The 24,925-nt window shown below is 48.3% G+C and overlaps 2 protein-coding genes and 1 long non-coding RNA gene across 3 annotated transcripts; 1 reads left to right on the top strand and 2 right to left on the bottom strand.

Annotated features, from left to right (window-relative positions):
* The first annotated feature begins 1,835 nt into the window (after positions 1-1,835).
* Positions 1,836-18,614, top strand: LOC148839801 (cytospin-A). Its single transcript, XM_088908730.1, has 12 exons — positions 1,836-2,259; positions 6,372-6,893; positions 7,419-7,492; positions 9,909-10,163; positions 10,275-10,525; positions 11,310-11,439; positions 12,641-12,719; positions 13,315-13,396; positions 15,286-15,382; positions 16,007-16,123; positions 16,955-17,014; positions 17,721-18,614. The coding sequence occupies exons 1-12, from the start codon at positions 2,220-2,222 to the stop codon at positions 17,808-17,810; spliced, it is 1,797 nt and encodes a 598-aa protein (XP_088764856.1). The 5' UTR covers positions 1,836-2,219; the 3' UTR covers positions 17,811-18,614.
* LOC148839802 (uncharacterized) lies at positions 7,753-10,891 on the bottom strand. Its single transcript, XR_016086379.1, has 2 exons — positions 8,693-10,891; positions 7,753-8,579 (listed from the first exon to the last, which is right to left on the bottom strand). It is a non-coding gene; the product is annotated as an uncharacterized LOC148839802 (long non-coding RNA).
* Positions 18,615-19,639: 1,025 nt separating the features above from the next.
* On the bottom strand, positions 19,640-23,417 carry grcc10 (gene rich cluster, C10 gene). The gene is made up of 4 exons (XM_088908729.1): positions 23,315-23,417; positions 22,569-22,665; positions 21,692-21,868; positions 19,640-20,009 (listed from the first exon to the last, which is right to left on the bottom strand). The coding sequence occupies exons 2-4, from the start codon at positions 22,618-22,620 to the stop codon at positions 19,870-19,872; spliced, it is 369 nt and encodes a 122-aa protein (XP_088764855.1). The 5' UTR covers positions 22,621-22,665; positions 23,315-23,417; the 3' UTR covers positions 19,640-19,869.
* Positions 23,418-24,925: the final 1,508 nt, after the last annotated feature.

The raw sequence follows: 24,925 nt of genomic DNA, 5'->3' as shown, positions 1-24,925 counted from the left end.
TGTTTTATATCTCTCCTTTTCTCTGATTTACATTCAGAGACTCCAGACTAGGATGGCGTTTTGATGCAGTGGTTAGCATTGCTGGCTTGCAGTTCCAGGGCTCTGGGTTCAATTCCTGGGGTACTATCTGCATTAAGTTTGTATGTTCTTCCTTCTTCACATAGGTTTCCTTCCAATACATTTCCAATAAACCCACCAGTATGTTTCTGGACTGTGGCGGGAAACCGGAGCACACGGAGGAACCCATGTGACCACGAGGAAGCCATGCAAACTCCACACAGATAGCACCCCAGGTCCGAAATTGAACGATGGTGACCGCTGCGCACCAGGCTGCTGTATTATCGCTGATCAGAAGCGCTAAACCGCGACACCTGCGCTGGTCTCACTCTGGGCGGAGAGCAGTCCCTGCTGTTGAAGCAGTATACGTGTTTCTACTTCTTAAGCAGACTTGCGATCCCTTTTTCTCGTTTCGATCTTCAGGGCTCACCGCTGGTTTTTCCTTCAGTCTAGATGTTTGCTGTCGATATTTTCGTCCAGCTCAATTCCGGCCCTTTTCGCAGGATCCCACTCCGGAGTCGGGAGTACGGATTTCGGATGAGCCGCTTCCTTCATTCCTGAGCGCCGAGTTTTCACACACACCCTCCTCGACAGAGCGAGAAACTCCCACCCTGGGGAGCGGGGAATGAGACGGGTAGCGGAGCAGACAGGACAGGGGAGGACGAGCAGCACCAGGGCTGATATCAACCCGAAAGGACGGGACCGCAGAAGCCGCAGAGGACCGCAGTCACCCCGCTGGTCTCTAGAGGTGTGTGGCCGTGAGCCCGGCGTGTTGCAGGACTTGCCGACTCGCTGTTCCGGGTGAGAGAACTTGGCGACCCTGTCAGTCACTTTCCTGCTGATTAGGACTCATAGTATTATAATAATCATCATAGTTTAGTGTGGAACGATGTAATATGGGGAATTTTAACGCTTGCCAGAGTAAAATATATGGTCTGCCGCTGGAAGGCTGGGTTTGGTCATTGTAGAGCTTCAGTGTGCAAATGTGTGAGCGGCAGTGTGAACTTGTGAACTAGAAGTGAAATTAGTTTTTATTAAGAGAACATGACGCTGGGATTTTATCACACGTCAGAGACAGAAACAGGAGACACTACACAATGCGGATAAAAAAGCTTCGAGAGCCGTTAGTGTCACACCGGGAAACACGTTCCAATTTGTGATTTTAAAAAGGGAAAGAGATAGGTACAATCCCAATTTCGGCATCCTCACTAGACAAATGTAGCACCTGGTAATGTTTTACTGGATGTTACAACAAAAAAGCGCCGCCCTGCTTGAACACCGTTCCAGGGACGCGTTTCTGAGCCTCTGTGCTCTTTCCTACTCCTTTCTGAGCCGGAGGGTCGATGAGCTCTGTGTCCCCAGGCGGAAACGCGGCTCGGCTGGCTTGCGTGGCCGATGGCAGGGTCAGAGAGGGTTCGCTAAACAAATTTCACCCGGTCCCAGTCTCGGTCTCCGTTCCCTTCTGGAAACCGCATTCAAATTTCAGATGTATTTTTACTGCCAGAACAAACCCTGGAGGTGCAGCACATCACTAGAAAATTGTGTTCTGTCTGCAACAGGCTGCTGGAATACGTTTCTATAAAATATAAATCATCCAATCATGGCTTAGAGTGATTCGGTGCTCAAGCAGGATTTAATACAAGACATGAAAACAGGTTGTCTTGGAGGGGGGGGAATCACAATTTTTTTTAAAAAGTGTAGCACATTGATAGATGGTGCGGGTGAGCAAAACAGTCCTGTTTAATTGTCTGTATGTGCTGTCCACTGCACTGACTGCAGCTGCTGTCTGCCTGGAGGACACACGGATCTACAGCACTGCTGCCTGGGCCTCTGGGAGGAGAGACAGGGGTCAGAGCTGCTGTCTGCTCTCAGGACAGACTGACGCTCCCAGACACACGGATCTACAGCACCGCTGCCTGGGCCTCTGGGAGGAGAGACGGGGGTCAGAGCTGCTGTCTGCTCTCGGGACAGACTGACGCTCCCAGACACACAGAGACACAGCACCGCTGCCTGGGCCTCTGGGAGGAGAGACAGGGGTCAGAGCTGCTGTCTGCTCTCAGGACAGACTGACGCTCCCAGACACGCGGATCTACAGCACCGCTGCCTGGGCCTCTGGGAAGAGAGACAGGGGTTAGAGCTGCTGTCCACACCACACTGTCCTCATGGGAAACTTCAATACCAAGGACGGGCTCCTCTCTGAAGGTAAGAGCCCGATATCTGCGCTCCTGCCCAGTGCAACCCTGTCCACAGTGCCTGCATGAACACGCACTGATAGAAAGCTTCTTCTGACCTTTGGACTCGGGCAGGGGCAGGGGCAGGCTCAGGCTGGATGAGGTGCTCATTGCAGTCGATCTATGAAGGAGTGAGAGGTGTATTTTACACAGTGTTGAGCCATCCACATTGAATAGCCATTCAGATAAAAAGATAAGGGTTTGTGGTAAAATGGTTAAGTGTATGATTCTATTAAAACTCTGTTTTATTATGAGCACTTTTAAAAACTGTTCCTGTACATAATGTACAGAAGAGTAAAATGAAGGAGAAAAAAAAACCCATGTGAATTAACCGAATAAAATGAAGAATGTAACCATATGATAAGGTTTTAGTGCTAAGTGAGTTAAGATGTAAAGGTTGCAGAGTGTCTAATCCATGTAAGCAGTGAGCTCCACACGTGTGGTCCTACACACAGGCAGTCCATCACCTGCTGGCTGGTCTTTGGCAGAGTGGAAGGGCCTGAATCTGCTGGGCTGGCCTGTACTCGCACAGTAAGACCATACGATGGCCTGAAAGGTGTCCAGGTCCTTGTACCCGAATAGAAGACTGTTAAAATGCACTTACTCTCAGGGGTAGCCTATGCAGTGTTCACCGGTAGGGGCTGGTGCCAATGCAGGGTGGTTTAGTAAAAACGGAAGCTGAGAAATTCTGCACCTCTTATTTGCCTTGGTAGATACACCCTATGTAATGGGGTAGTCTAATCATGATTGAGTAGGGAGCTGTGTCAGCATGCGTAGGCTGCAAAGGAACAGGTAAAGTTAATTTCATGCTGAAAGGTGAAGAAAAACACAAGGTTTTGGCTGTGGAGCGTTTTTCAGGTGTCACCTTTCTGAATGGAATGAACCGTTACTGTTCCTTTGTAGTCTAATTGTGTCAGTATTTCAATCACACATGCAGGGTAGAAGTCTTAACTGACCAGCGTTTCACATTTAGTAGAAAGATGCCTTTATAATTTACTTTGCATGAGATTCACATGATCACGCAGTGTCAAAAGTAATTAATACCAAGGTTTCTAAATTCCACATGTGGTTTGATTTTACCCCTCAGCAGTAACACTAAGGTCTCCTGATGGTCAAAGGCTGTGAGCAGAACCCCAGTGTTACTATAGTCCACGTTGGTGTTAGACAGACACCTTTAAAGTGTAAAAGTAGTATCTGATTTGGTCTGCAATTAAATTTGAAAGTCATCTGAACAGCAGTGACGCCCAGGTCCATGATGAAGAATCTAACCGAGAGTCAGTACCTCCGTATATAAATACTACAAGTCCCAGCACAGAGCCCTGTGGAACACCCTGAGAAAGTGGCACAACATCTGAGAATTATGAATGGAGGGACGCGCCAATGACCCATACATACCTGAGCCACTGTGGCAGTAGCATGCTGTGAATTAGGTTAAAAAAACATACGAATATATAAAAATGAGAATGGGCTGTTAGCCCATCTAGTTCATGGGGATTCTAAGATCTTCAGCTGAGAAGGATATTAAGTTGCAAGGAGCTGGAGGTCGTGGGTGAGTCATTAATTGGCTTATCGTGGGCTGTTTCAGTGCCTTCTCTCTGTGTACACACTGATACACTTAAAACTCATCAGAATCAGGAGTAACTGAGCTGCCCCGACCTGTAACCAGATTGTTTTTGAGAAAAATTGGCAGTTGGAAGAATATTGAGGTGAGTATGAAATTGAAATTTGACAACATTCAGGGATTAAAATGATACTCAAACTAATAGCGTTGGAGCCATTATCAAACGGTTTGAGACTTGTGGGTTACAATGTGAACAATGAGGAAAAGCATGCTGGTCCACTCGATATGTGCCAAAGCACATCCTGTCAGCAGCGAAAGAGGGAAGAGTTCCATCTATGAACTGCGCTGATTTAGGTTCCAGTGGATTGAGCACGACACCTCCAAATTTGGGAATATCTGCACATTTGAAATTAAATGGGATAAGCCTAGTAAATCTGCTCACTGCTCTTTGTAGCTGCTGCATGGAACATGCATTGATATTCAGAAGTGCTGACTAAAGCCTGGTTAGTTTACTCTGTGGTGAGTCCACACATTTGTCTCTCTAATCAGCCTGTGATGATGTCTGAAGTTCAATGTGTTGCCCTGATATCTCATGCTGTTTCAAAGCGTTCCTGGGCTCTGTATATTGGGATTTCACTGATGTATCCTGCTGAGAACAAAGGGAATATTCTATCCTCAAATCTGGTGTGGTTCCTAACTTCATCTTCCTTCAGAGCAGGTGAGCTGTAGCTAACTGATCCACTGCAGCTGCCATTTTCACAGCTGTTGGAAGACACTGCCGAGATCTGTGGCTCCTCAGAGCAGAGTAAATTTGCCAAGACACTGTGGTGATAACAGGAATTTTGCTTCAAGTTGCAGCAGGATGCAGTCACACCAAAGTCTCTCACTGCAGATACACAGGGCTTCGGCCTCCTGTTTTTTTTCTGTAGCCCACTGCTCTCCGTTTGCTTTATTGTGCAGGAAAATTAATCAGACCTCCTTTGCACAGCAGTTTAAACTGCTGCAGGGTTGCTGACCGTTTCTGGAGCACGGGCAGAAATCTGGAGTTAAAATAATTTTCAAAACTGCGCATTGCTCTCCAGTGTCTTCAGTACTCTGTCTGAGGGTGTTCTGATGAGTGCTGCAGATCATTCTTCCCATGTTGTAAGCTGTGATGCTATCATGTTCCTGATTGTGCACACAGGTCTTCAGAGTGCTGTTCCTTGTCTTGATATTCCTCTCTTTTCCAGTACCTGTTTGATTTCTCCATTTGATCGGTTTTCGATTTTGGGGGTCATGGCTACTGATCATTATGCATTTTCTAGATGTAAATCTTCAGCCGTCTAGTGACTATGGTAGTTCTTAAAAATAGTGATCTTTAAAACTTTAGGTTCTTATTACAGGGGTGCCAGACTCATTATCTATAATGGGCCAACCTGGATATAATTTGAATTCGATCAGGCCATTTCCTTTTGTATTTTTGTATTTTACAACAGCTTACATACCCTCTAAAGTGCCTTTTAAAGTCATTGAATCTTCATTAAATACCAATTTAGCAACTTACTCCTTACAACTGAGTTTGGGATTTGTGTAAGCAGTATTAAGTGTAATTATTCAACATATCATATTAACATATTTTAGTGCAGTATGTAAATATTCTGTTGACAATATTGTTGGGACATCCTGTTCAACAACAGGTGAAAGACAATGTGCAACTCTTATTTGTCAATAGATCAACAACTGCAGGACTGAATTGTTTAGGCTCTGGAATTAGTTTGAGAGACTGATGAGACTCAGTGCGTTTCGTTATCAGCAGTTTCAGTGTTTTTAACTGGGAAGCTGGAAGAGTAAAGGGACATCACCTGACAAAAAAAAAATAGACAGGCTATCTAAGAATGGCAAAAAAAAGACTTTCAACTACTGTATTGCTATTGCTCTTGGGCAAGTCACATGTGAACACATCACATGTAAACTTTCCATTCACTTTGATGAAGGAATATAGAGTTCTTTCATTTTTCTTTTATAAATGAATTACAGGGCCCTTATTACCAAGCTCAAGAATATCCCTGTGGGATCGGAAATCCAGCAGGTTCAGTTTCATTGACGCGTCTCTTGTCAGACTAAATCATCAGACATCAGAAACTGAGACTGAACCTCGGGGAGCTCTGTGTGGGATCTGCAGGCTCAGATAAGGTGCACTTTAAATCCTGACTGAGGTTCCGGCAGTACCTACAACACGGAACCAACAAATGAGTCTATCGGGACAGAACCAGCCCATGGACCTTATGTTTGACACCCCTTGGCTTGTTAAAAGATGAATGTGTCTCCGTTCCTCTGTGCTTACTCATTCACATCCTGTTCTTCAGTTTAACAATGTAGAGAAGGCATATTTCTGAGGCGCCTTGTGAAGTCGGACACACGCCGGTGAACTGAGGCGTGAGCACGCTGAGGCTCTCTTGCCTTCCGAGCAGCACGAGCCGAGAGCCGGGCAGTGGAAACTGGGTAATACCTGCTTCCCATATGCCCTGAACGTCTTTTCGCAGGGCACCAGCAGTCTGGAAAAGTGCCCGCGGATAGCGACGCGTTTCACACGCCCCCAACGACGCCTCCCGTTCATTCTCTGCCCTGCCCGCCCCCCCACTCTGCCCCCGAGCAGCCTGCAGAGGAGACGCCACCGCCGCAGGCAGCGGAGTGGAGCCCCGGGGGGCGCTGGACTGGGGGAGGGACAGAGCCCTTGGCGTCGCTCGATCGAGGGGTAGAGGACGTAGGCAGGGGACCTCGAGTGCTCCCAGGGGCCGCCCGGTGCCTTCCTCTCTGTGAGGACACGCGCCGTGCCCCCCTCTCCGCGCGGGGGGGCGGCCCCCCGAACGCGACCCCGGAGGACGTCTCGGCTGGGACGGGCAGCCCGGCGGAGTGGGTGGAGAAGGACAGCGGGCTGGACCAGTCGTCGGAGCAGGACTGCAGCCTGGCCGAGGAGTCGTCCCTCTCACTGGAGCAGCTCCTGGGTCGCTTGCAGGCCTCTCTCGGTCCCAACCCGGGCTGGGCCGGCATCCTGAGCGTCGCAGGTGAGGGCCGACACTGACCCGACCCGGGGCAATATGCTCTTCAGACACGCGCTGTGGTGCCGGTTGAGCCCTTTCAGGATTACAGTCTTGCCTACAAGCCGAAACAGAAGCTGTGGTATTCCGCGCTTGTTGGCTTGCAGTTTTACCAACTGCACGCTCATGTGCCTAATGAAGCAGTAGAGCAAACTGATTTGCACAGTAAAATCAGTTTGCTTCACTGCCTCAGTCGGCGGACGAGCGTGCAGTTTGTAAAACCAGGTGTGGGTCGGACTGCTGTATAGTGGGAGTCGGCTTATTATAAGAGCTGTGATGGATTTGGGCTGGAGCGGTCTGCTCTCGGTTTGAGGCTGTCGGCACTCCACTAGCCACTTGCCCGTTCAGAAATTTAGAGTTTGTCACGTCACAATGTGGTGGCAAGGTGTCCGAGGTCACTGTGACGTGCATACTGTACCAAGCACTCCTCTGTATGTGTCCTTCTGCCCCTCCAGGACCTTGTTACTAAACGGCTGTCTGCTTGTTCTACAGGTCTGGCAGGGAGGCTGCTCGAGGAAAGGGAGGAGCTGCTGGTGGAGGTTAAGAGTCTGAAAGAAACTATCAGGGTGAGCTCGTGTCTCGGCACTCTGAGCAGGGCCTTTCGCCATCCCATCCCCGTTGGAATACGAGATACATTTCCAGTTTCATCCCCCACTGCGAGTTTAACCCCACACAGATCAGTGGGGAGAGAGAAACTGCTGCACCAAGTGGATTAGGGGGGGGAATTTAAGGCTGGACAGGCAGTACAAAACCAGGATTTATCCAGGACACTGGGTATCATCAATGGTGAAAATGTCTGGTAATATTGGATAACAAAAATGGGACTTTTCTTTTGGAATGTTTTTATCTTTTGTTATCCCCACCCAATGTACTGAATGTTTCTCATGTCTTGAATCATGGCTTGACTACCGAAACTGTACACAGGGACTATTAATATTACTATTTAAAGAGCTGTCCCAGACAGTAGGGCGTTGATTGGACACAGGTGTGTGTGGGAGAGCTGTCCCAGACTGCAGGGCCTAATTCTGATCCTTCTTGAAGACACTGTGTTCAGTTGTTCCTCATAAGCCCACTCTCCTCGGCTCTTTGCTCAGTACTGAGTGCTCAGCTCTGATTCCTGGGACTTTGGAGCTGCTGTTGAAAGATGAGGTAGTGCTGTGGACAGTGAGTACAGAAGCTGCCATCTAGAGATGGAGCCTAGCTGTATTCAAATAAGCAGATGTAAAATAGAAGCAGCATATCGGCATCCAAATATGAAGTATTAAATGAAATGAACAGAAGCACCAGAGTATCCTTTCCAGGGCCTGATACCAATGCTTCTCTCTGTTGTGAAAGAAATGGGTGACTCTTTTTTCCTGTCTGGATTTGGAGCTGCAGTAACAGAGTTCGAACAGTTGCAATTCCAAAGGCATTACTCCAGTCCTCTGAGGCTCAGAGAAGTTCCAGTTTTTTTCGTAATTTCCTGTTGCGGTTTCCCTCTGCCTGGGGCCTTCCCACCCCTTCCCACACCCACACTCTGGGCTCTGGTCCAGGCCTGGCCCGGGATAGCGAGGCCTGCGGCTCGGCGCCTCTCAGGAAGAGAAGCCCCACAGGTGCCAGGAACAGAACCAGCAGCAAATACGAGAAGACCGTGATGACCGGGTTAGGAGCTCACTGGAAAGAAAGCAAAAGGGAAGAGGAGTCAATCAAACAAGCATTCAAGATGAGCGACGACGGGTGGCCATCGTCACTCATTTGTAAATGACCGAAATGAAACCTCGTCAAACCTCTTTGCTGAAGATCTGTTTCTGCACCTGAATGCACCCCCCCAACCTCATGAAATTAGCTTTTTGGCTGTAGACAGACCTGTGAACAGAGAGAAGGTGGATGAGATTGTTGGAACATTTAGCCAGATCTCTATTTCCTGAAAGCTGCTATTAAAATTTAAAGACAAGAAACATCGTCAAGTTTAAAAAAATGAAGACAACATTGCTCTGAAAGTCAAGTGGGTCTTGGATAGTGAGAGATGTACCCTTGGCTGAATCTTCTGTATCTCTGCAGGACAACGTGTCTGACAGTTCAAGGGTCCCCATATGTGGAGACAGTGCTGTTCCACATTTGCACAAGGGTTTTGGGGTTCTGCAGTTTCCCTGGAAATATGACCTAAAGGATTTCTGACCAATTGCAATCGAAGGACAACAGACCCTCTTTTTGCACCAGAGGAATGTACCAGCTGTGGGCAGGGAGCTGGAAACTGGGAGCCGGGAGCTGCTGCTGGGCAGGGGGCTGGAAACTGGGAGCCGGGAGCTGCTGCTGGGCTGTGGTCCTGTCAGAACAAGGCTCTTCTCCTCCTGGCGGCTCTGTTTCATTGTCCGCTGTCACTGGGGCCTCACATACCTGAGGCCTTTGGGAAATCATCCGAGCTGCACAAGCAGAGACTTGTACTCGGAGCTTTTCAGTAATGACTCGGTTGTTTGCTTTTGAACTGACTTGAAAGTCTCTCCGCTGAAATGTTATTCTTGTCAGAGTGAAAGGCTCCGAGAGGTCCTATGTCCATGTGTTCCCCTCCTCAAAAGTGGAGTTTTGCTGGCTGTTGTTCAGCTTTTACGGTTCCGTGAACCTCCAGGTTCTTTCAAACCATGATGAGTTTGAAGTTTTCTGAACTGATTATTTTTGTTTCAGTAGTGTAAGAGGTGAGAGGCTTTGACTGTAGTGAGATCCTGCTATATCACTGGTCCCGCAGTCTTCCTCCTTTCTCTGGACATGGTGCTGGAACAGAGGGAAACTCTATTTTACAATTCATAAATAGATTTACTAAATAGATGAGACACTTCTTCCAGAGATGCACAACGTATATTAGCGTTTTAGTCCAAAAGGAGAGAAACATGCTTAGGAAGGAAGGATCATGCTTAACTTGACACTCAATCCCCTCCTCCTCCTCCTCCTCTTTCCCTGTGGCACCTACTGGGTGACTGATTCTTCTCTCCCTTTATCTGGGCCCAGGCGGAGCGGATGGAGTGGCTGCAGTTCCAGTCTGACCTGCAGGTGGCAGTGTCCGTGGCCGATCGGCTGAAGACGGAGGCGGAGGAGGAGCTGAGCGCGCTCAGAGTGTCCCAGCGGGAGGCGCTGGGGAGGCAGGCAGAGCTGGAGCGGGAGCTGAAGGAACTGAGGCAGATGCACAGCGATACCTGCAGTGAGCTGTCTGCTCTGAAAAGGAGCTGTGCGACCCTGGAGCTGGACCCTCTGAAAGACAAGGCAGTGCCAGGAGAGGGCCCAGGAGAGAGGCCTGGGCCAGAGAGGCAGGGCCCAGGAGAGAGGCCTGGGCCAGAGAGGCAGGGCCCAGGAGAGAGGCCTGGGCCAGAGAGGCAGGGCCCAGGAGAGAGGCCTGGGCCAGAGAGGCAGGGCCCAGGAGAGAGGCCTGGGCCAGAGAGGCAGGGCCCAGGAGAGAGTGAGCTGAGGCCACACGGCGCACAAACAGAGCATCAGCGGAAGGGAGAGGGAGAGCAGAGGAGCTTTCTCAGGCTGGAGCGGACGAGAGAAACACGCAGCCATGACAGCAAGGCGTCTTCTCGAGGACTGAAGTCTCAGAGGGCAAGAGAATGGGTAGCGGACCAGGACAGGTGAGCGGGGCTTTCCGTAGGTAGAAACCGCAGTCACGTCCTCTGTCCCACTCGCAGAGAGTACATTTCTACTGTTACAAGACAGTGAGCAGGAAATAACCCGAGTCTTACACAAAATGGTTGGCTTATTCTCTGGCATGGATCTGGTGATGAGTAATTAATTTAGGTTGAAACTTGGACAAGACTTACAACTATTTCTTAAAAATGAAATGGCACAACTGTACAACACACTGTTACACAACATACACCAGTGAGACGTGTACAATCAATGCTGTCCAGAATCTTACCTTGCTTCGGTCACCCAGATAGTCATTCGCATGACCTAGAACAGGTGAAAGAGAGAGACGTGCCGTGTCATAGTGAAAATAATGGATATTACTCAGGGCTAAATCTCCCTTCCTACAATCTGGATGCCCAGAAGAGTGAATAGGAATCAATTTTCTTACTCTAAATGTGCATCTCTAACTCGCAAGAAAGCATTTTAGTGTGAGGATTCTGCAATATCAGAATTTCCCACCACAGGACTGCTGGTAGGTGGCATGTTGGCACAGTGGTTAGCAGTGTTGCCTCACAAGAACAATTTACTTGTTCCTTTGCAGCCTACGCATGCTGACACAGCTACCTACTTGAAATTGTTTTGTGACGTGAGTTTTTGGAGTCCGATGGTCCTGTGCCCCCTTGTGGTCTTCTCTGTTCCTGATCTCCAGCTCCTTTACTGATGCTGCTTGTACGCCCGAGTCGGTCTGCTTGGCTCAGGGTAGCGCTCACTGGTTTGCCGTTACAGGGGACGGGCGCCAGACACACGACAGCCGGTGTCGCTCAGAAGCCTCTCCAGACCCTCGCTGTCTCCTGAGCGTCCGTCTGCTCCACATCCCTCCCTCGGGCTGACAGCCACAGCTGGATCGCAGAGGCGGGTACTGTAGGCGTCTCATTTTCTTCCGTGTAATGAAGGTCTTTGGAGAGCCGTTGCTCAGACGTGAGCTGCGAGGCCAGTGAGCCCAGTGGCCCCGGTGTCTCTGGTTCGAGCAGGGGGGCCCACAGGGTGTGGTTAGCTTTTTCCTTGACTCCGGTGAGACGCTGTGGAGCTCGCATGGTGTTAAAAGTCGACTGGCCCTGGAAGGTCCTCATTCTCACTGGGCAGGGCAGGTGTTGTGGGCAAAAACAGAGTTTGCACATTCCTTTCCCACAGCTGGAATAAGAGGAAGTACCAACACAGCGATCGGATTAAATAAATGTATATTTCGGGCTGGATTAGGGCACAGATAGTCAGTCCGGCTCCTGGGGCGCCAAGGGCGATCAGTGCTGCTGCAGGACATGAAGAGGAATCTCTCCTGTTAGGTCACGCTGGTCCTGCTCAGCTCGTGGAGGGCCAGAGTGTCTGCAGGCTTTCTAATTCTCTGTAACAGCTGGGGAAAATGTTGGACCAATTGATCCGGTATTAAGCTCAAACCGGCAGGCGCTTCATGACTGGAGCGTCTCCTCCCGGGTTACGCCACAAAATGAAACCTGACGAGCGACTCCGGGACTGCGGCTCCAGGACAAGGACCGAATGTCAGGCTTTAGGATGTGAAGATGGGAATCGGGAATTCTGCAGCAGACCCGGTGGCGTCTGTCTCTTTGACTTGGGGGTCGGACGTGGTATCGGGGTCACCCTGAGAGAAGCTCCTAGTTTGTTTCACACGGGGCTTTCAGGACTGCTGCTGTTCTTAAAGTAGGGGTCCCCTAAAAAGAACCTAATTTGGAACCTTATTTTCTGTCCGATTACTGCAGTAAATGTTGTGAGTTAATTCTACAGAAAGTACCTGCGGTGCACCCCAGCAAGTGGTCAGAAGGATTATAGTCATGCGCTTAAGTACTGCAACCTACCATGTAAAAAAAAAAACACCGGACAATCCAGGAATTGTACAACCTGCCTTTTGGTGAGGAAACTTCTAGACCGAATTTCTTGTTTAAGAGAGCAGGATGGGACAGTGGGATGTGTAGTATTGCCCACTCTGCTGTGGGCTGTCTTCGGCGAGCTCTTTATGGCTTGAACACGCAGCCGGTGCTACAGTAGAGGTGTTGTTACTGCACTGCACAGTAACCGCGATCGCTGCTGTAATGCTATAATTACAGAATCCCGAAGGCGTATCGAGGGGGAGGAGAACAGAGACCTCAGAAGAGAGACCGGAGAGCTGTGCTGCCTCTGCTGCAGGTCTGTTTATGTGTGTGTGAGAGCATTGAACTGCTGTAGGAGTATGTTAAGCGTTTACTTCCACAGGAATGTGCGTGTCCAGAATTGCCACGGTATTTGTTCCAGCGGGTGGCTGTGTTCTGCTGCCAGTCAGTAATGACCTTAGGAGGCTGTGCTTGCTGTAGCCTAGTTCTCCACACCTGTGTGTTAAGACAAGAGAAAAGTGCAGGATTATAATACAATATCTTACCCCTCTGTTGGTCATCAAAGCACTCCCACTACACTTACCTCCCATGCCAGTGACTGGGCACCACTTGTGTTAATTTGTTATGGCAGTGAAGCTCATTGATGGACTGGGACTAGTGGGGTTGGAGTCTGTTGTTGGCTGGGTATTAACCTTATAGAGGTTATCAGCAGCTTGCTGTGCCCTTTAGCCTTGTGTCTTCATACAGAAGGGGCCTACTGCAGCAGGAGGCTGTGCTTTTACATTGGGGGGGGTGGCGGGGAACGCTCATAGGGGTCCTAGGTGACAGCCACCCCTCTGACATTAGACTGTTTGATGTCAGTGGAACCCGTGTCAAGAGATTAATTGGTGGGCCAATCTTGTTTATTTCAGATGGTCAAAAAGACATTCTGCCTCTCAATCAACAGAATAGCGTGTCCAGGGATACCGGCATGGTGTTGGGCAGTAGAAGCAGGTGAGCCAGCAGATTCCTTGCCTTCTCCTGTGCTCTTCCCTGCACCGAGATCTGCTCCCGACGGATTCGTGACCTCTGGCTATAGACCGAATTCAGGTCTAGGCAAATACCTGGCCAACGACACTCCGTATAGACCAGTACGAGTAAGAGATAAACAGAGATAAGACGCATGAGAAAAGCTGAGCTTAAAGTTTCTACTTGCAGAGTAGATTGTAGATAGAATTAAAAAGCACATTTATCACTGTTAACCTTTTTTGTAGTTAAAAGCATACAATATTAAGACGTACAATTGTCCAATGCACTACTTTGTTGTCACTTAGAATGTTGTGGATTATTCTTGTCACTGCTTTGCCACTTTCATTTTGAAGTCAGTCCCTTATGAAATAAGGACGTTCACAGCCGAGACAACACAGCCCTTTGAGTGAGTGCCTCCTGTTCTTGCCTATAAGAGCTTCCCCTTGTGGCGCCTGGCTCATGTTTCACTGTTCGCTCTGACCAGATCCACTGGGCTGCTTTTGAGGGTTGTCAACATGAACACCCAAATGTTTTTTGCACGCAGGCAGTGAAAGTAGTCGTTATTAAATGTCATCTACTGGTGTTTGGCCAATATTGAATTGAATCTAATATCCATCACTTTCAATTTCATATGTAGCATCTCCAGTGTTTGCAGTTGCTAGAAAATTATTGAGATTTGCAAACTTGCTGCATTATCAGAATCTAGATCGTTGGTTTAAAGAGCGGTGATCCTAGTGCAGGTCTCTGCAGTACTTTATTAAGTACAGCGCTTAAAGAAATTTAAAGGAACCCAGAGGATTTTGGAATCAACAGTGAAACTTGAAAACCAAGTGGAAACTACGGGGAAGTGTGTTTAAAACTGAGACCAGGATGCATTTCCTTACACAAAGGGTTGTGGCAGTCTGGAACAAACTAACCCTTCATGTTGTTGAAGCCAATAACCTGGTTTCATTCAAGAAACAGCTGGAGATTCCCATATTAGTTGGTCGTTGGTGACCAAATGAGCTAGACAAGCCGAACTGCCACCATTTTTTACCCCGTACTCCCAATGTTCATAATGAAATGTAAAAAGCAGACCAAAACTCCGTTGTGCTTTTTTGACAAAGGTCACATGTAAGAAATAATACAGTGTGTGAATCGCCACCAGGGGGCTCAGAGGCTTGCAGCTGTTCAACATATGGGCTTGTTTGTTTCACCTTCTCCTCACTGTAGTGATTGCTTTGACTCGGGGGGGGGAAACAATTTTTGGGAGCTTATTCCATTTTCAAAACTGTACGACAACCGCAGTGGTCAACCCTGATACAGAAAAGAGGTCCCAGTTGAAAACTTGCAACTGAGTGCAAGAGTCTGGTCTTGCACAGAAGGATTGTGGGTCCCTACCATGTGGGGCCAAGTCCGGTGTGGGGGTGTGGGGATGAACCTGGTGTGTGGGTCTGTGGTGTGTGTGGTGTGTGGGGCCAGGCCCGGTGTGTGAGTCTTGGTGTCTGTGACGTGTGGGGCTGAGCCCAGGGTGGGTCTGTGGCATGTGGGGATGAGACCGATGTGAGTCTTGGTGTCTGTGGCCAGGCATGGCGTGTGGGTCTGTGGTCTGTGGGGCCGAGCCCGGGGTGGGTCTGTGGCATGTGGGGATGAGACCGATGTGAGTCTTGGTGTCTGTGGCCAGGCATGGCGTGTGGGTCTGTGGTCTGTGGGGCCTAGCCCGGGGTGGGTCTGCAGCATGTGGGGATGAGACCGATGTGAGTCTTGGTGTCTGCGTGTGGGTGTGGATCTGTGGTCTATGGGGCAGAGCCCGGGGTTGGACGAGCCTCCTGTCCAGTGGTGGGCGTCAGGTGCTGTCTTCTTGCTCTTCCATCACGATGTCCTGCCCCTCCCAGGTCCGGAGGGGGTGTGAACTCGCTGCTGCGGAGACACGGGGGCTCCAAGAGGAACTCGCTGCTGCACTGGTGTCAGAGCCGCACTAAGGGCTACGAGGTGAGCCGCTGTACCGCTCGAGCAGAGGCCTGTCCCGACAGCGGGGCGGTGACACTCGGCCCTGTCCGAGGCTGCTGAGCAGTTATTCCAGATGTTTCTGTGATGGGCACTGTCACACCTCCACTGCCTTGACTTGCTCCTGTGATCAGAGGCCAGCCATGGTGAAGCAGTCATCACTGTGATCAGTGATCAGTGATCAGTGGTGATGAGCGATTTCCATGACTGGTGGGCATCAGGTTGAGTGGAACAGTTCCAGTCGGGGCATGATGGGTATCTTGTAGAATAAGGAGGCGGAGATTCTGTCTTTTAAAAGGTGCTCTGGAAACAAGGTCAGGGCTGGATTCAAGTGAGACGTGGGAAGGCCATTACTTTTCTCACACTTCTGTAAATCTTGCTCAACGTAGCGTGGATTGAAAATTCCTACTTGCAGTATCTGTGAGATTAACACCTTGTGTTCGGTTTCCATTGTATAGTATTGTAGCTGTCTCTGTGTAATCCTGTCCCTGCTCCCTCTGTCCAGAACAGTGCCTGTAGCTGTCTCTGTGTAATCCTGTCCCTGCTCCCTCTGTCCAGAACAGTGCCTGTTGCTGTCTCTGTAATCCTGTCCCTGCTCTCTCTGTCCAGAACGTTGACATCACCAACTTCAGCAGCAGCTGGGCGGATGGCCTGGCTTTCTGTGCTCTTTATCACACCTACCTGCCGGGACACATCGCCTACAGCAGCCTGAGCCCTGCAGACCCGGTAAGTGTCTGAGCGCTTCTGGAGCTGCAGAGCTAGGGCTCCCTCTGGGTGCACACAGAAATACTTTAGGACAGGGCTGCTGACTGCTCCTGTGTCTCGGCTCTTTGTATATCCAGAAAGCTCGTAAATTGACCCTCTCTGTTCCAAAACAGTGCTGTGTGCAACTCATCATCCCAGAGCTGATGTGCATTTCTCAGTGAACTTCACACAGGAAGGACAAGTTGATATTAGGAGCTGAGCAGAATCCGCAGGAGTTTTTAAGTGGATGGATACATTTCCTCCTGTATGCACACACACTCCTGGAATGCTTGAGAGAGGACAGCTGAACTCTCTTTTCAAGCTGGGCCTTAGAGTTTGGATTGAAAATGTGTGAAGTAAATTGCACTTAGAAATTGTTCATTTTATAAGCAGCGGTTTAACAGAACCCAATTATCTGTGGTCCGAACTTTGTGAAATTGTAACTGTAACTCGATTTTTATGAGGCTTGTTTCATAATCTAACACTGTAAAGTGGTGTGGCCTGCTTCTGTGTGAAGAGTACTACCTGAACCAGAAGTGTTGTCAAAAAGGCTGATTTACAGGGAGATTTTTAACTGTCATGAAGCTGTGAGAGTTCAGACTGAGCACATGAGGTCGAGTGAGTTTTAGTCCCCATCCTGCGAGGGAGGTCACAGCCTTAAGGAGGAGAGGCCTGCGTGCGAGTCTGTTCTTCTGAACCCAACTCCGACACACAAACAAGCCCAGAGCCTGGTGCTGGAGGTCAGGATGAGGCCAACTTCGCATTCAGGCCAAGACAGACAAGTGTTTGACATGACTCCATGCTTTATTTTAGAGAGAGAATCTGAAGCTCGCTTTCAGAACGGGGTTCAGTGTGGGGGTCCCCTCGTCTCTGGTAAGGCTCCTCGGTTGCACACAGCAATAACTTGCTGGGAAGGTTTGGTGGGGATGGATGTGGTGGGGTTTGGGGTTCAAAGTTCTTTCCTTCAAATAAAACCTAAATCCCTGTTTTCTGAAAGATATATTGTACACATTTGCAGGTGTCATCCCAGAAAGAGCCCACAGAACAAAGTTTATTTCAAATTGAGGTCCATTGCTTTTCTGTCAGTCAGTATCTCACTGATCCCATGAGCGCAGGCTTTGTTTATAAAGGGTCCAGAGTAGTTTCATGGTAGTTCATTCTCTGTACCTTCCACTCTCTATAAGAGAGTTTTTTCCAGTTTTGGATTGTTTTACCAGATGTAAGAATTAGTATTCCCGGTTACTGTAACAGTATGAAATTTAATTTCTAAAATGTTGTCCAGACTGATTAGGAACACCCCTCCAGTCACAATTTACAGCATCTATCCTACTTTTTAAGTACTGTATATCCCTGGGCATGTGTTTCAGTTCCTTGTGTCTGGACTGTACAGTCCATCAGAACTGTCTGCCTGGGAATCCCCTGAAGGAAACACTTTAAACCATAAGGATACTCCCTTTAAGCACAAACTCTTTGATACGCACTAGTATTATTTAGGCAGTCATGAAATCTTGAGTGGGTTCTGGACTGGGAGGACCTGGATGAAGAGAACTGCAGCAGAATTGGGCTTTGTCTCTTGCAGACTGTGGAAGAGATGCTGAGCGCAGGAGGTCCAGACTGGCAGAGGGTGCTGGAATACGTGGAGAGCATCTACAGGCACTTTGAGATGTGACCCCTTCACCAGACTGCGCTGCCCTCTCCTGCAGCAGCAATGGCTGTACCTGTGGGTTATCTAATGAGCACAGGCCTCGACAGACTGAGTCAGACCACGTGGGCAGACCGATTTCCCTCCTCCTTACTCCAGCTGGGCAAGACGCACATCAGTCATCCTCTAGTGCCGTCTCATCCCTCACCAAGTCATGAATTGCCCACCCTCGGCTCTGGTGTCCTTCATCTCCTTCCTTGGGTTTCCAAACCAGGGGTTACGCAACGCGTGCTATGCTTTCCAAGTGTGGCCATCCAGGCTTCATTGCTCTTGAACAGAGCGATCAACAGGCGGGGCCCAAGATCAGCCGTGAGCACAGAGTCACGGGCTAAACCACCACAGCATCTTGGGGCAGACGAGGGTTAGTCTGCAGCTGTGTGATGAGGGATATATAGCTGTTACGCGGCTCAGAGGATTAGGTCTGTATGTACTGAGAACGTGGTCCTTGGTTTTCCAGCCATTGGCCATCAAAAGGCTTTAGAGCTCTTATTCTTTGTGGACATTTACCCCACAAACAGCAGTCGAGTTCCTGAGGTCAGGCCCCACCGGTACGAGAACACATTCAGTTTGACTGCAGGGCACAGACAGTTCGGATGACTGGGGCCATTTTCAGCATCATTTCCACCAGGGGGCAGACTCTGCACAGTGTAAGTGTGGCCCCTTATTGGTAAGCAAAGGTTTCTACATCAGCATTAGGCTTCATATGGTTTTAATTTCATCTTAAATGTGAGTATTTTGTAAACTTTCACCCTGAAATAAAAATGGATAAATCTTAAACTGGAATAAAGCAGAACTATTTTATGTGCAAAGGCACTACATCTGGATCTCCAGTTCCCTTTTGATGAGCACTTGAATGGGGACTAAGATTAATTTATTTTCAGGAGATAAAGATACGGCTCATTTCGGGAAGCAGGTGATAGGCACTGCCAGAGTCTTCACTGACGAGCTGCGGGTGGGCAGAGGAGTGGGGGGTACCGACTGACTGACAGAGCAGGGACAGGAAGACAAACTGAAGGGGAACAGCTCCTGGTCAGCAGCAGAACCTGGGACTGGGTCAGCGATGTGGATCACTCGTGTTCTGGTTCATTAAAGCTCAGAAAGTATCGTAGTAGTCCATTGCTATTCAAAGGCAATGTGGTTGCCCGTGACATGACTTGACACTTACAGTATGCTGTTATGCAGTGAGTGAGCACTGGAAGTGCCACAGCTCAGGAGAACAATGTGCACTACGCATCTTCTTGCTGAGGCTGAGGCTGAGGCTGGAGAGCACTGTGAGAAACAAAGCCATTCAAGTTGCTGCCTGTGATCGTAACAGGAGCAGAAGTGTGTCTCACAGCAGGACCCTGACACAGGAGGAGCTATTCGGCTCATCTGGACCGGCTGCTAGGAGTTCATTGAGCTCAAGCTCTCATCCAGCCACTTCTTGGAAAAAAGCCAAGACATCAGTTTCAAAAACTAGGTAGTGGCTCATTCCACACTCGGTCTAAGCTTGATTTTTAATGCACTTCTACATGATTTCCACTTGTCCTCTAGGTCTCGTTTCACTGTTGATTCTGACGAGATCTGCTGGGTTGAGTTCGTCAGGGTTGTTGAAGATTTTGAATACCTACAGCACATCTCCTACCACTCTTCTCTGTTCAGGACTCTTAACCAACACATGGCTGCTGCTCCACAGCCACCGACCCACCACATCATCTGCACCAGCCAGAAGCGAGCAGGCAAGAAGGATATGTAATAGAGGATATTACTGCTGTATTCTACAAGGCTTGTAAACAGAAGGCACAATGTTCATCTTATGAGCACAAAACATAATTTACTAAACTCAGACATTTTATATTGCACTGCCTGCATTACAAATGGTCACAAAAAGATTTTCATCAGTGTTTGATATGACTGTACCTGGACAATCTATATGACAATGAATACGCTGGATATATGGAATGTTGCAAAATCACACCCCACTGTAGTCTCACCAGAGTAAAAAAAAATTTCACGCAGAGGAAATGACATACAGGAAGAGGCCCGTCTAAGAAGCTGTGATCCCGCCCCCCACAGGCGGAACAGACATGGGTGGCAGAAGGAGAGACTTGAGTTTGACGGACAGGGCAGCGATCTCCGGGTCCTGAGACTCGTACATCTTCACGAGGCGGGCAAATTTCAGGACACCTAAAAACACAACGTAGCAATAAACAACACAGCACCTCCGCATTAACTAAAGCACAAAAGAAGTTTCAAACCCAAACACGCCATTCAGCCCAGATACTATAAGTGAAGCTGCAGTTTTATTCTGTAAGGAGAAGTCAAGGAGTCACAGCGCAGTTCAGTGAAGATTTGAGATTAGTCGTTTAATTTGTTACAAAAATGGGCATTTCTGGAGAACACTGAAACAGACACACCACAAGGTATATCCCCCCACAGTGTCCCCAATTACAACAGTGTCACAGCAGGTTTTACAATCAGAGTCCAGCTATGGTCACCCTGTGTTACTATCAAGGAGGTTTATAAATGACCATTACCACTCAGACTGGAATCGTAAAAAAACATTTCGACTTTTGGTACAGTGGCTGTTCCTGATAATGTTATCCCTGCCTTTTGGTTCTTTTGAAGGTGTCAGATACAACACCAGGTGTCTGTTTAAATTTCACCCAAGCCCACTCAGGAGTAATGACCCCTGGCCAGAGTCAGATTTTACAGTCCCTCCTCTTAGTTGTTTGAACGTTTTTTTTTATACGTTGATACAAATGGAACAATTAAATTTACATGGAATAATTATGGTTTTGGTTGATATACAGTATTTTGGCATTTCCATCACAAATGTATTAGACCGACAAAATGATGCTATTGTGGATGTCAATTGTGCTAGATCCTATAATACATATCTATAATCTTTACCTTTGTGAAGTGCCTCCATCAATCCTGCTTCTCTGTGTATTAGATCAGCCATCATTCTCTTTATACAATTCCTCCACCTCTGCTTTGTTCAGGTACTGTGTAACCACAGACATACTGCCTCTGTCTCTCTGGCACCTGCAACCCCATCTGAGCAGGACTACAGCACTGCAGTGCTCATGTAGATAGTGAGTCAGTATTAACCCCTCTCTCTAAGCAGGACTACAGCACTGCAGTGCTCATCTAGGTAGTGAGTCAGTATTAACCCCTCTCTCTGAGCAGGAGTACAGCACTGCAGTGCTCATGTAGGTAGTTAGTCAGTATTAACCCCTCTCTCTGAGCAGGACTACAGCACTGCAGTGCTCATGTAGGTAGTGAGTCAGTATTAACCCCTCTCTCTGAGCAGGACTACAGCACTGCAGTGCTCATGTAGGTAGTGAGTCAGTATTAACCCCTCTCTCTGAGCAGGACTACAGCACTGCAGTGCTCATGTAGGTAGTGAGTCAGTATTAACCCCTCTCTCTAAGCAGGACTACAGCACTGCAGTGCTCATCTAGGTAGTGAGTCAGTATTAACCCCTCTCTCTGAGCAGGAGTACAGCACTGCAGTGCTCATGTAGGTAGTGAGTCAGTATTAACCCCTCTCTCTGAGCAGGACTACAGCACTGCAGTGCTCATGTAGGTAGTTAGTCAGTATTAACCCCTCTCTCTGAGCAGGACTACAGCACTGCAGTGCTCATGTAGGTAGTGAGTCAGTATTAACCCCTCTCTCTGAGCAGGAGTACAGCACTGCAGTGCTCATGTAGGTAGTGAGTCAGTATTAACCCCTCTCTCTGAGCAGGACTACAGCACTGCAGTGCTCATGTAGGTAGTGAGTCAGTATTAACCCCTCTCTCTGAGCAGGACCACAGTATCAAAGTGCTCATGTAGGTAGTGAGTCAGTATTAACTGCACTCTCACCCTCTCCTTCATTGTTGAAGCCATATGCTTTTATAACTTCTTGTTGTATCTGTGTGGCAACAGGCAGCACCAGCTGCAGCATCTTGCCCATATCATTGCAGGCGCTCTCTCGGGCTTCTTCCATCCGCGCTGCGTTCTCTGGCACTGAGAATGCCTGGATCACCTCGCTGAGCACCACTGCAACACAGGACAGCACTGTGAGACACACCAGGCCCTCTATACCACTGTTTCACACTGTCCCAACTGCAACACAGGACAGCACTGTGAGACACACCAGGCCCTCTATACCACTGTTTCACACTGTCCCAACTGCAACACAGGACAGCACTGTGAGACACACCAGGTCCTCTATACCACTGTTTCACACTGTCCCAACTGAAGCACAGCACAGCACTGAGAAACACACCCAGGTCCTCTATACCACTGTTTCACACTGTCCCAACTGAAGCACAGGACAGCACTTAAATATAGTGAAGTGAAGCATGGTTTAACACTATACACTGCATTGTTACAGACTGTTACAGTGACTGAACAGGGCAACAGTCCAACATTCTTCAGATGCTGCAGGTCTGTGCTTTTCTTCTTGATTTAAAACTGTTTCAGATCACTGTCAACAATGTATTTTTGTGAGAACTGGAACAGAGGAGGGTTCTGCCCTCTCATCCAGACAAAGAACATCACTGCTTACCGCACATGTGATATAAAATATAGCAGGATGTTCAGTACTGCAGTTCTACTGCCAGCCAGTGCTGAGGGCCTTGTGTTTCATTAGTGGGCTGTCGATAGATATACTGTATGCCCTCTGAAACAGTAAACAACTGAAGCCGGTTTGGGAGTAGGACTGTCCTGGAGCTCCAGGTCAGTTGGTGTCTCTCACCTCTGGCTTGTTCCACTGTGAGGACAGGCTGCTGTGGCTGAGCAGAGGCCATCCTGAGACCTGCCAACACCTGGAGCAGGACACCCTGGTTACAGCGCTGAGGAGACAGGACAGGGCATTAAGATGCAGTAACAGGATACCCCAGTACAGTGACACTTCATTAGAGAGCGATATACCGTAGACAGAGAAAAGCAAGGTCAGGTCAGGTGATGCCCTTCCCTCTGGACCCGAATTTCCAAACCCACGTCCCAGCATGGGGACTGGGGACACTGTGCTGCAGACGAGATATTCTGACCAGGACCCGAGGTGTTAGTGGAGCAGCCGGGGTGTCCTGGCTAAATTCTGCTCTGGGTTTAAACACTCTGTCCTCCCTGATGTTCCTCCTTAATTCACCCGGAGCAGCAGTTTCTCTCTCTTCCCCTTGATCAGCAGTGCCGTGGGGCTGCTGGGCTTTAATAACGGGTGGAGTGGATCCTCTGCAATATGTACAGAGCTTTGCAATCATTTGGGAAAAGTGCTAGATAGCTAAAAGAAAATCTTATAATAATGACACATTGCAGAGAAAGACAGAGCTGGACAGCCCTTACAGTACAGTATCACCCGAGCCTCCCACTCCTGTCTGCAGCTGACTGTAACCGAGGCTGGGTTTAAAAACACAATCACACAAAACGACACAAAGACCGGCGTTGTGTTTGATCTGGTAAATGATATGCATTTCCAATCAAACTCTCGGCTTCTCTACTCACTTGAGTCCCCGGAAAAGCTTTAAAGCAAAGAAAACCTCATCGCAGTGACTAACCCAGTCAAACAAACACTGCAGCCGAGACACTCCGCCCCGCAGCTGCGTACAAGTGCGACTCCTCTTTCCCAAACACTGTGCTGCTGTATGTTTGCTGCCCCCTACTGACCGCGGAACGAACTGAGGTCTGCAGGAGACATCACTTCAAAGAGCCATGAGAGAACCGGAGCAGAAAATCCAGAATAATGTGGAAATGGGCTACAAGTGCAAGGGCTGCACTGGGGGTTAAATCTGTGTACAGTGTGTATACCAGGCAGTACAGAAACAGCATTCATTGGTGATGAGAGGTGTGGGGGAAGAGGACTATATACAGGGAGTGGCTAACAGAGTCACATCAGGAATGTGAGAGGAGAGCAGACTACATGAGCTGCAAAAATTTGTGTGAGCTGGATGTTTGGCAGAGAGGGAGTTACAATAATCTAGACTGGCAGAGCAGGAGAGAAAATACAATACAGTTCACTTTGTGCGTTCATGAGGGTTCTGTACCGAGAACGCTCAAAAACAGCCAACTTCACATATAACCACGTCCAATCCTATAGCTTTGCAGAAGATGATCGAGACTAACTTTTATTTATAAAGCACCTTTCCACAATCAAGGACACTGTACACAGTGATAAAGAAGAAAAAAAAATACAATAAAATGTAAATATAAATCAACAAGAACATACATAAACTGTAAGGAAATCAGACATTTGCCTTAGTAAAAATGTGAGATTTAAGTTTAGACTTGAAAGAATTTGTCTCTTGAGAGTTAGAGGAAAGGCATTCCATAACATTGGAGCAGCAACAGGAAAAGCAGCAATACTCACCAAGACACCAACAGCCCTACATTTACACTAATCCTAAGAACAGTGAGCTAAGAACCTGCCTCATCTGAACAGAGCCTACAGGAAGGGGTTCAGAGATGTACAGTATGGCGGAGCCAGATTATTATTACACAGATTTGGTAATTTGATGAATAAATTAAAACATCGAGATCAAACAGGATTTGTCAGGTACAGTATCTTCTGGCTACGGATAACGTTCGCCGTCTCCTTCATGTCACCTATGCCTCCAACACTGACAGTTCAGCTGCTGCTGTTCTGTCACTGGTTGCTGAGAAAGTCTTGAATGTGATCCTCTCTGGACAGCTCTTGACCACATGGGGCTAGGCATGGGCCCCATCAAAATGATTGAAATATTATTCGCAATCCCCCCAGCTATGGTCATGATGAATGCTATCTGTTCTCCTCAGCTCACCACCTCCTGCCAGGGCTCTCACTATTACCGTTCGCTATGTCATTAGAACCCCTAGCACAGTCATCAGCACAGTCCATCTCTCTACTGCAATTATTCCTATTGAAATGAAATCTACCCAGCATCATATCTACATGTATGTAGGTAATACATGCTCACTCATGACGAAACCCACTCAGTCGCTCTCTGTTTTCCTTGATATTTCTAATGATTCTAGATTATTGTCTGGGTATAAAATCTACTGGAGTAAGACTGCACTACTTCCCTTAAATATTGCATTAGAGGACACAGGTCTATTGTACCTGCGAAGAGCCCAGAAGTT

Source organism: Atractosteus spatula, chromosome 2 (genome assembly GCF_055471065.1).
Source record: "Atractosteus spatula isolate fAtrSpa1 chromosome 2, fAtrSpa1.hap1, whole genome shotgun sequence".
NCBI classification, from domain to species: Eukaryota; Metazoa; Chordata; class Actinopteri; order Semionotiformes; family Lepisosteidae; genus Atractosteus; species Atractosteus spatula.
Note: the sequence above shows the minus strand (reverse complement) of the source record. Positions and strands in the feature narration are given on the sequence as shown.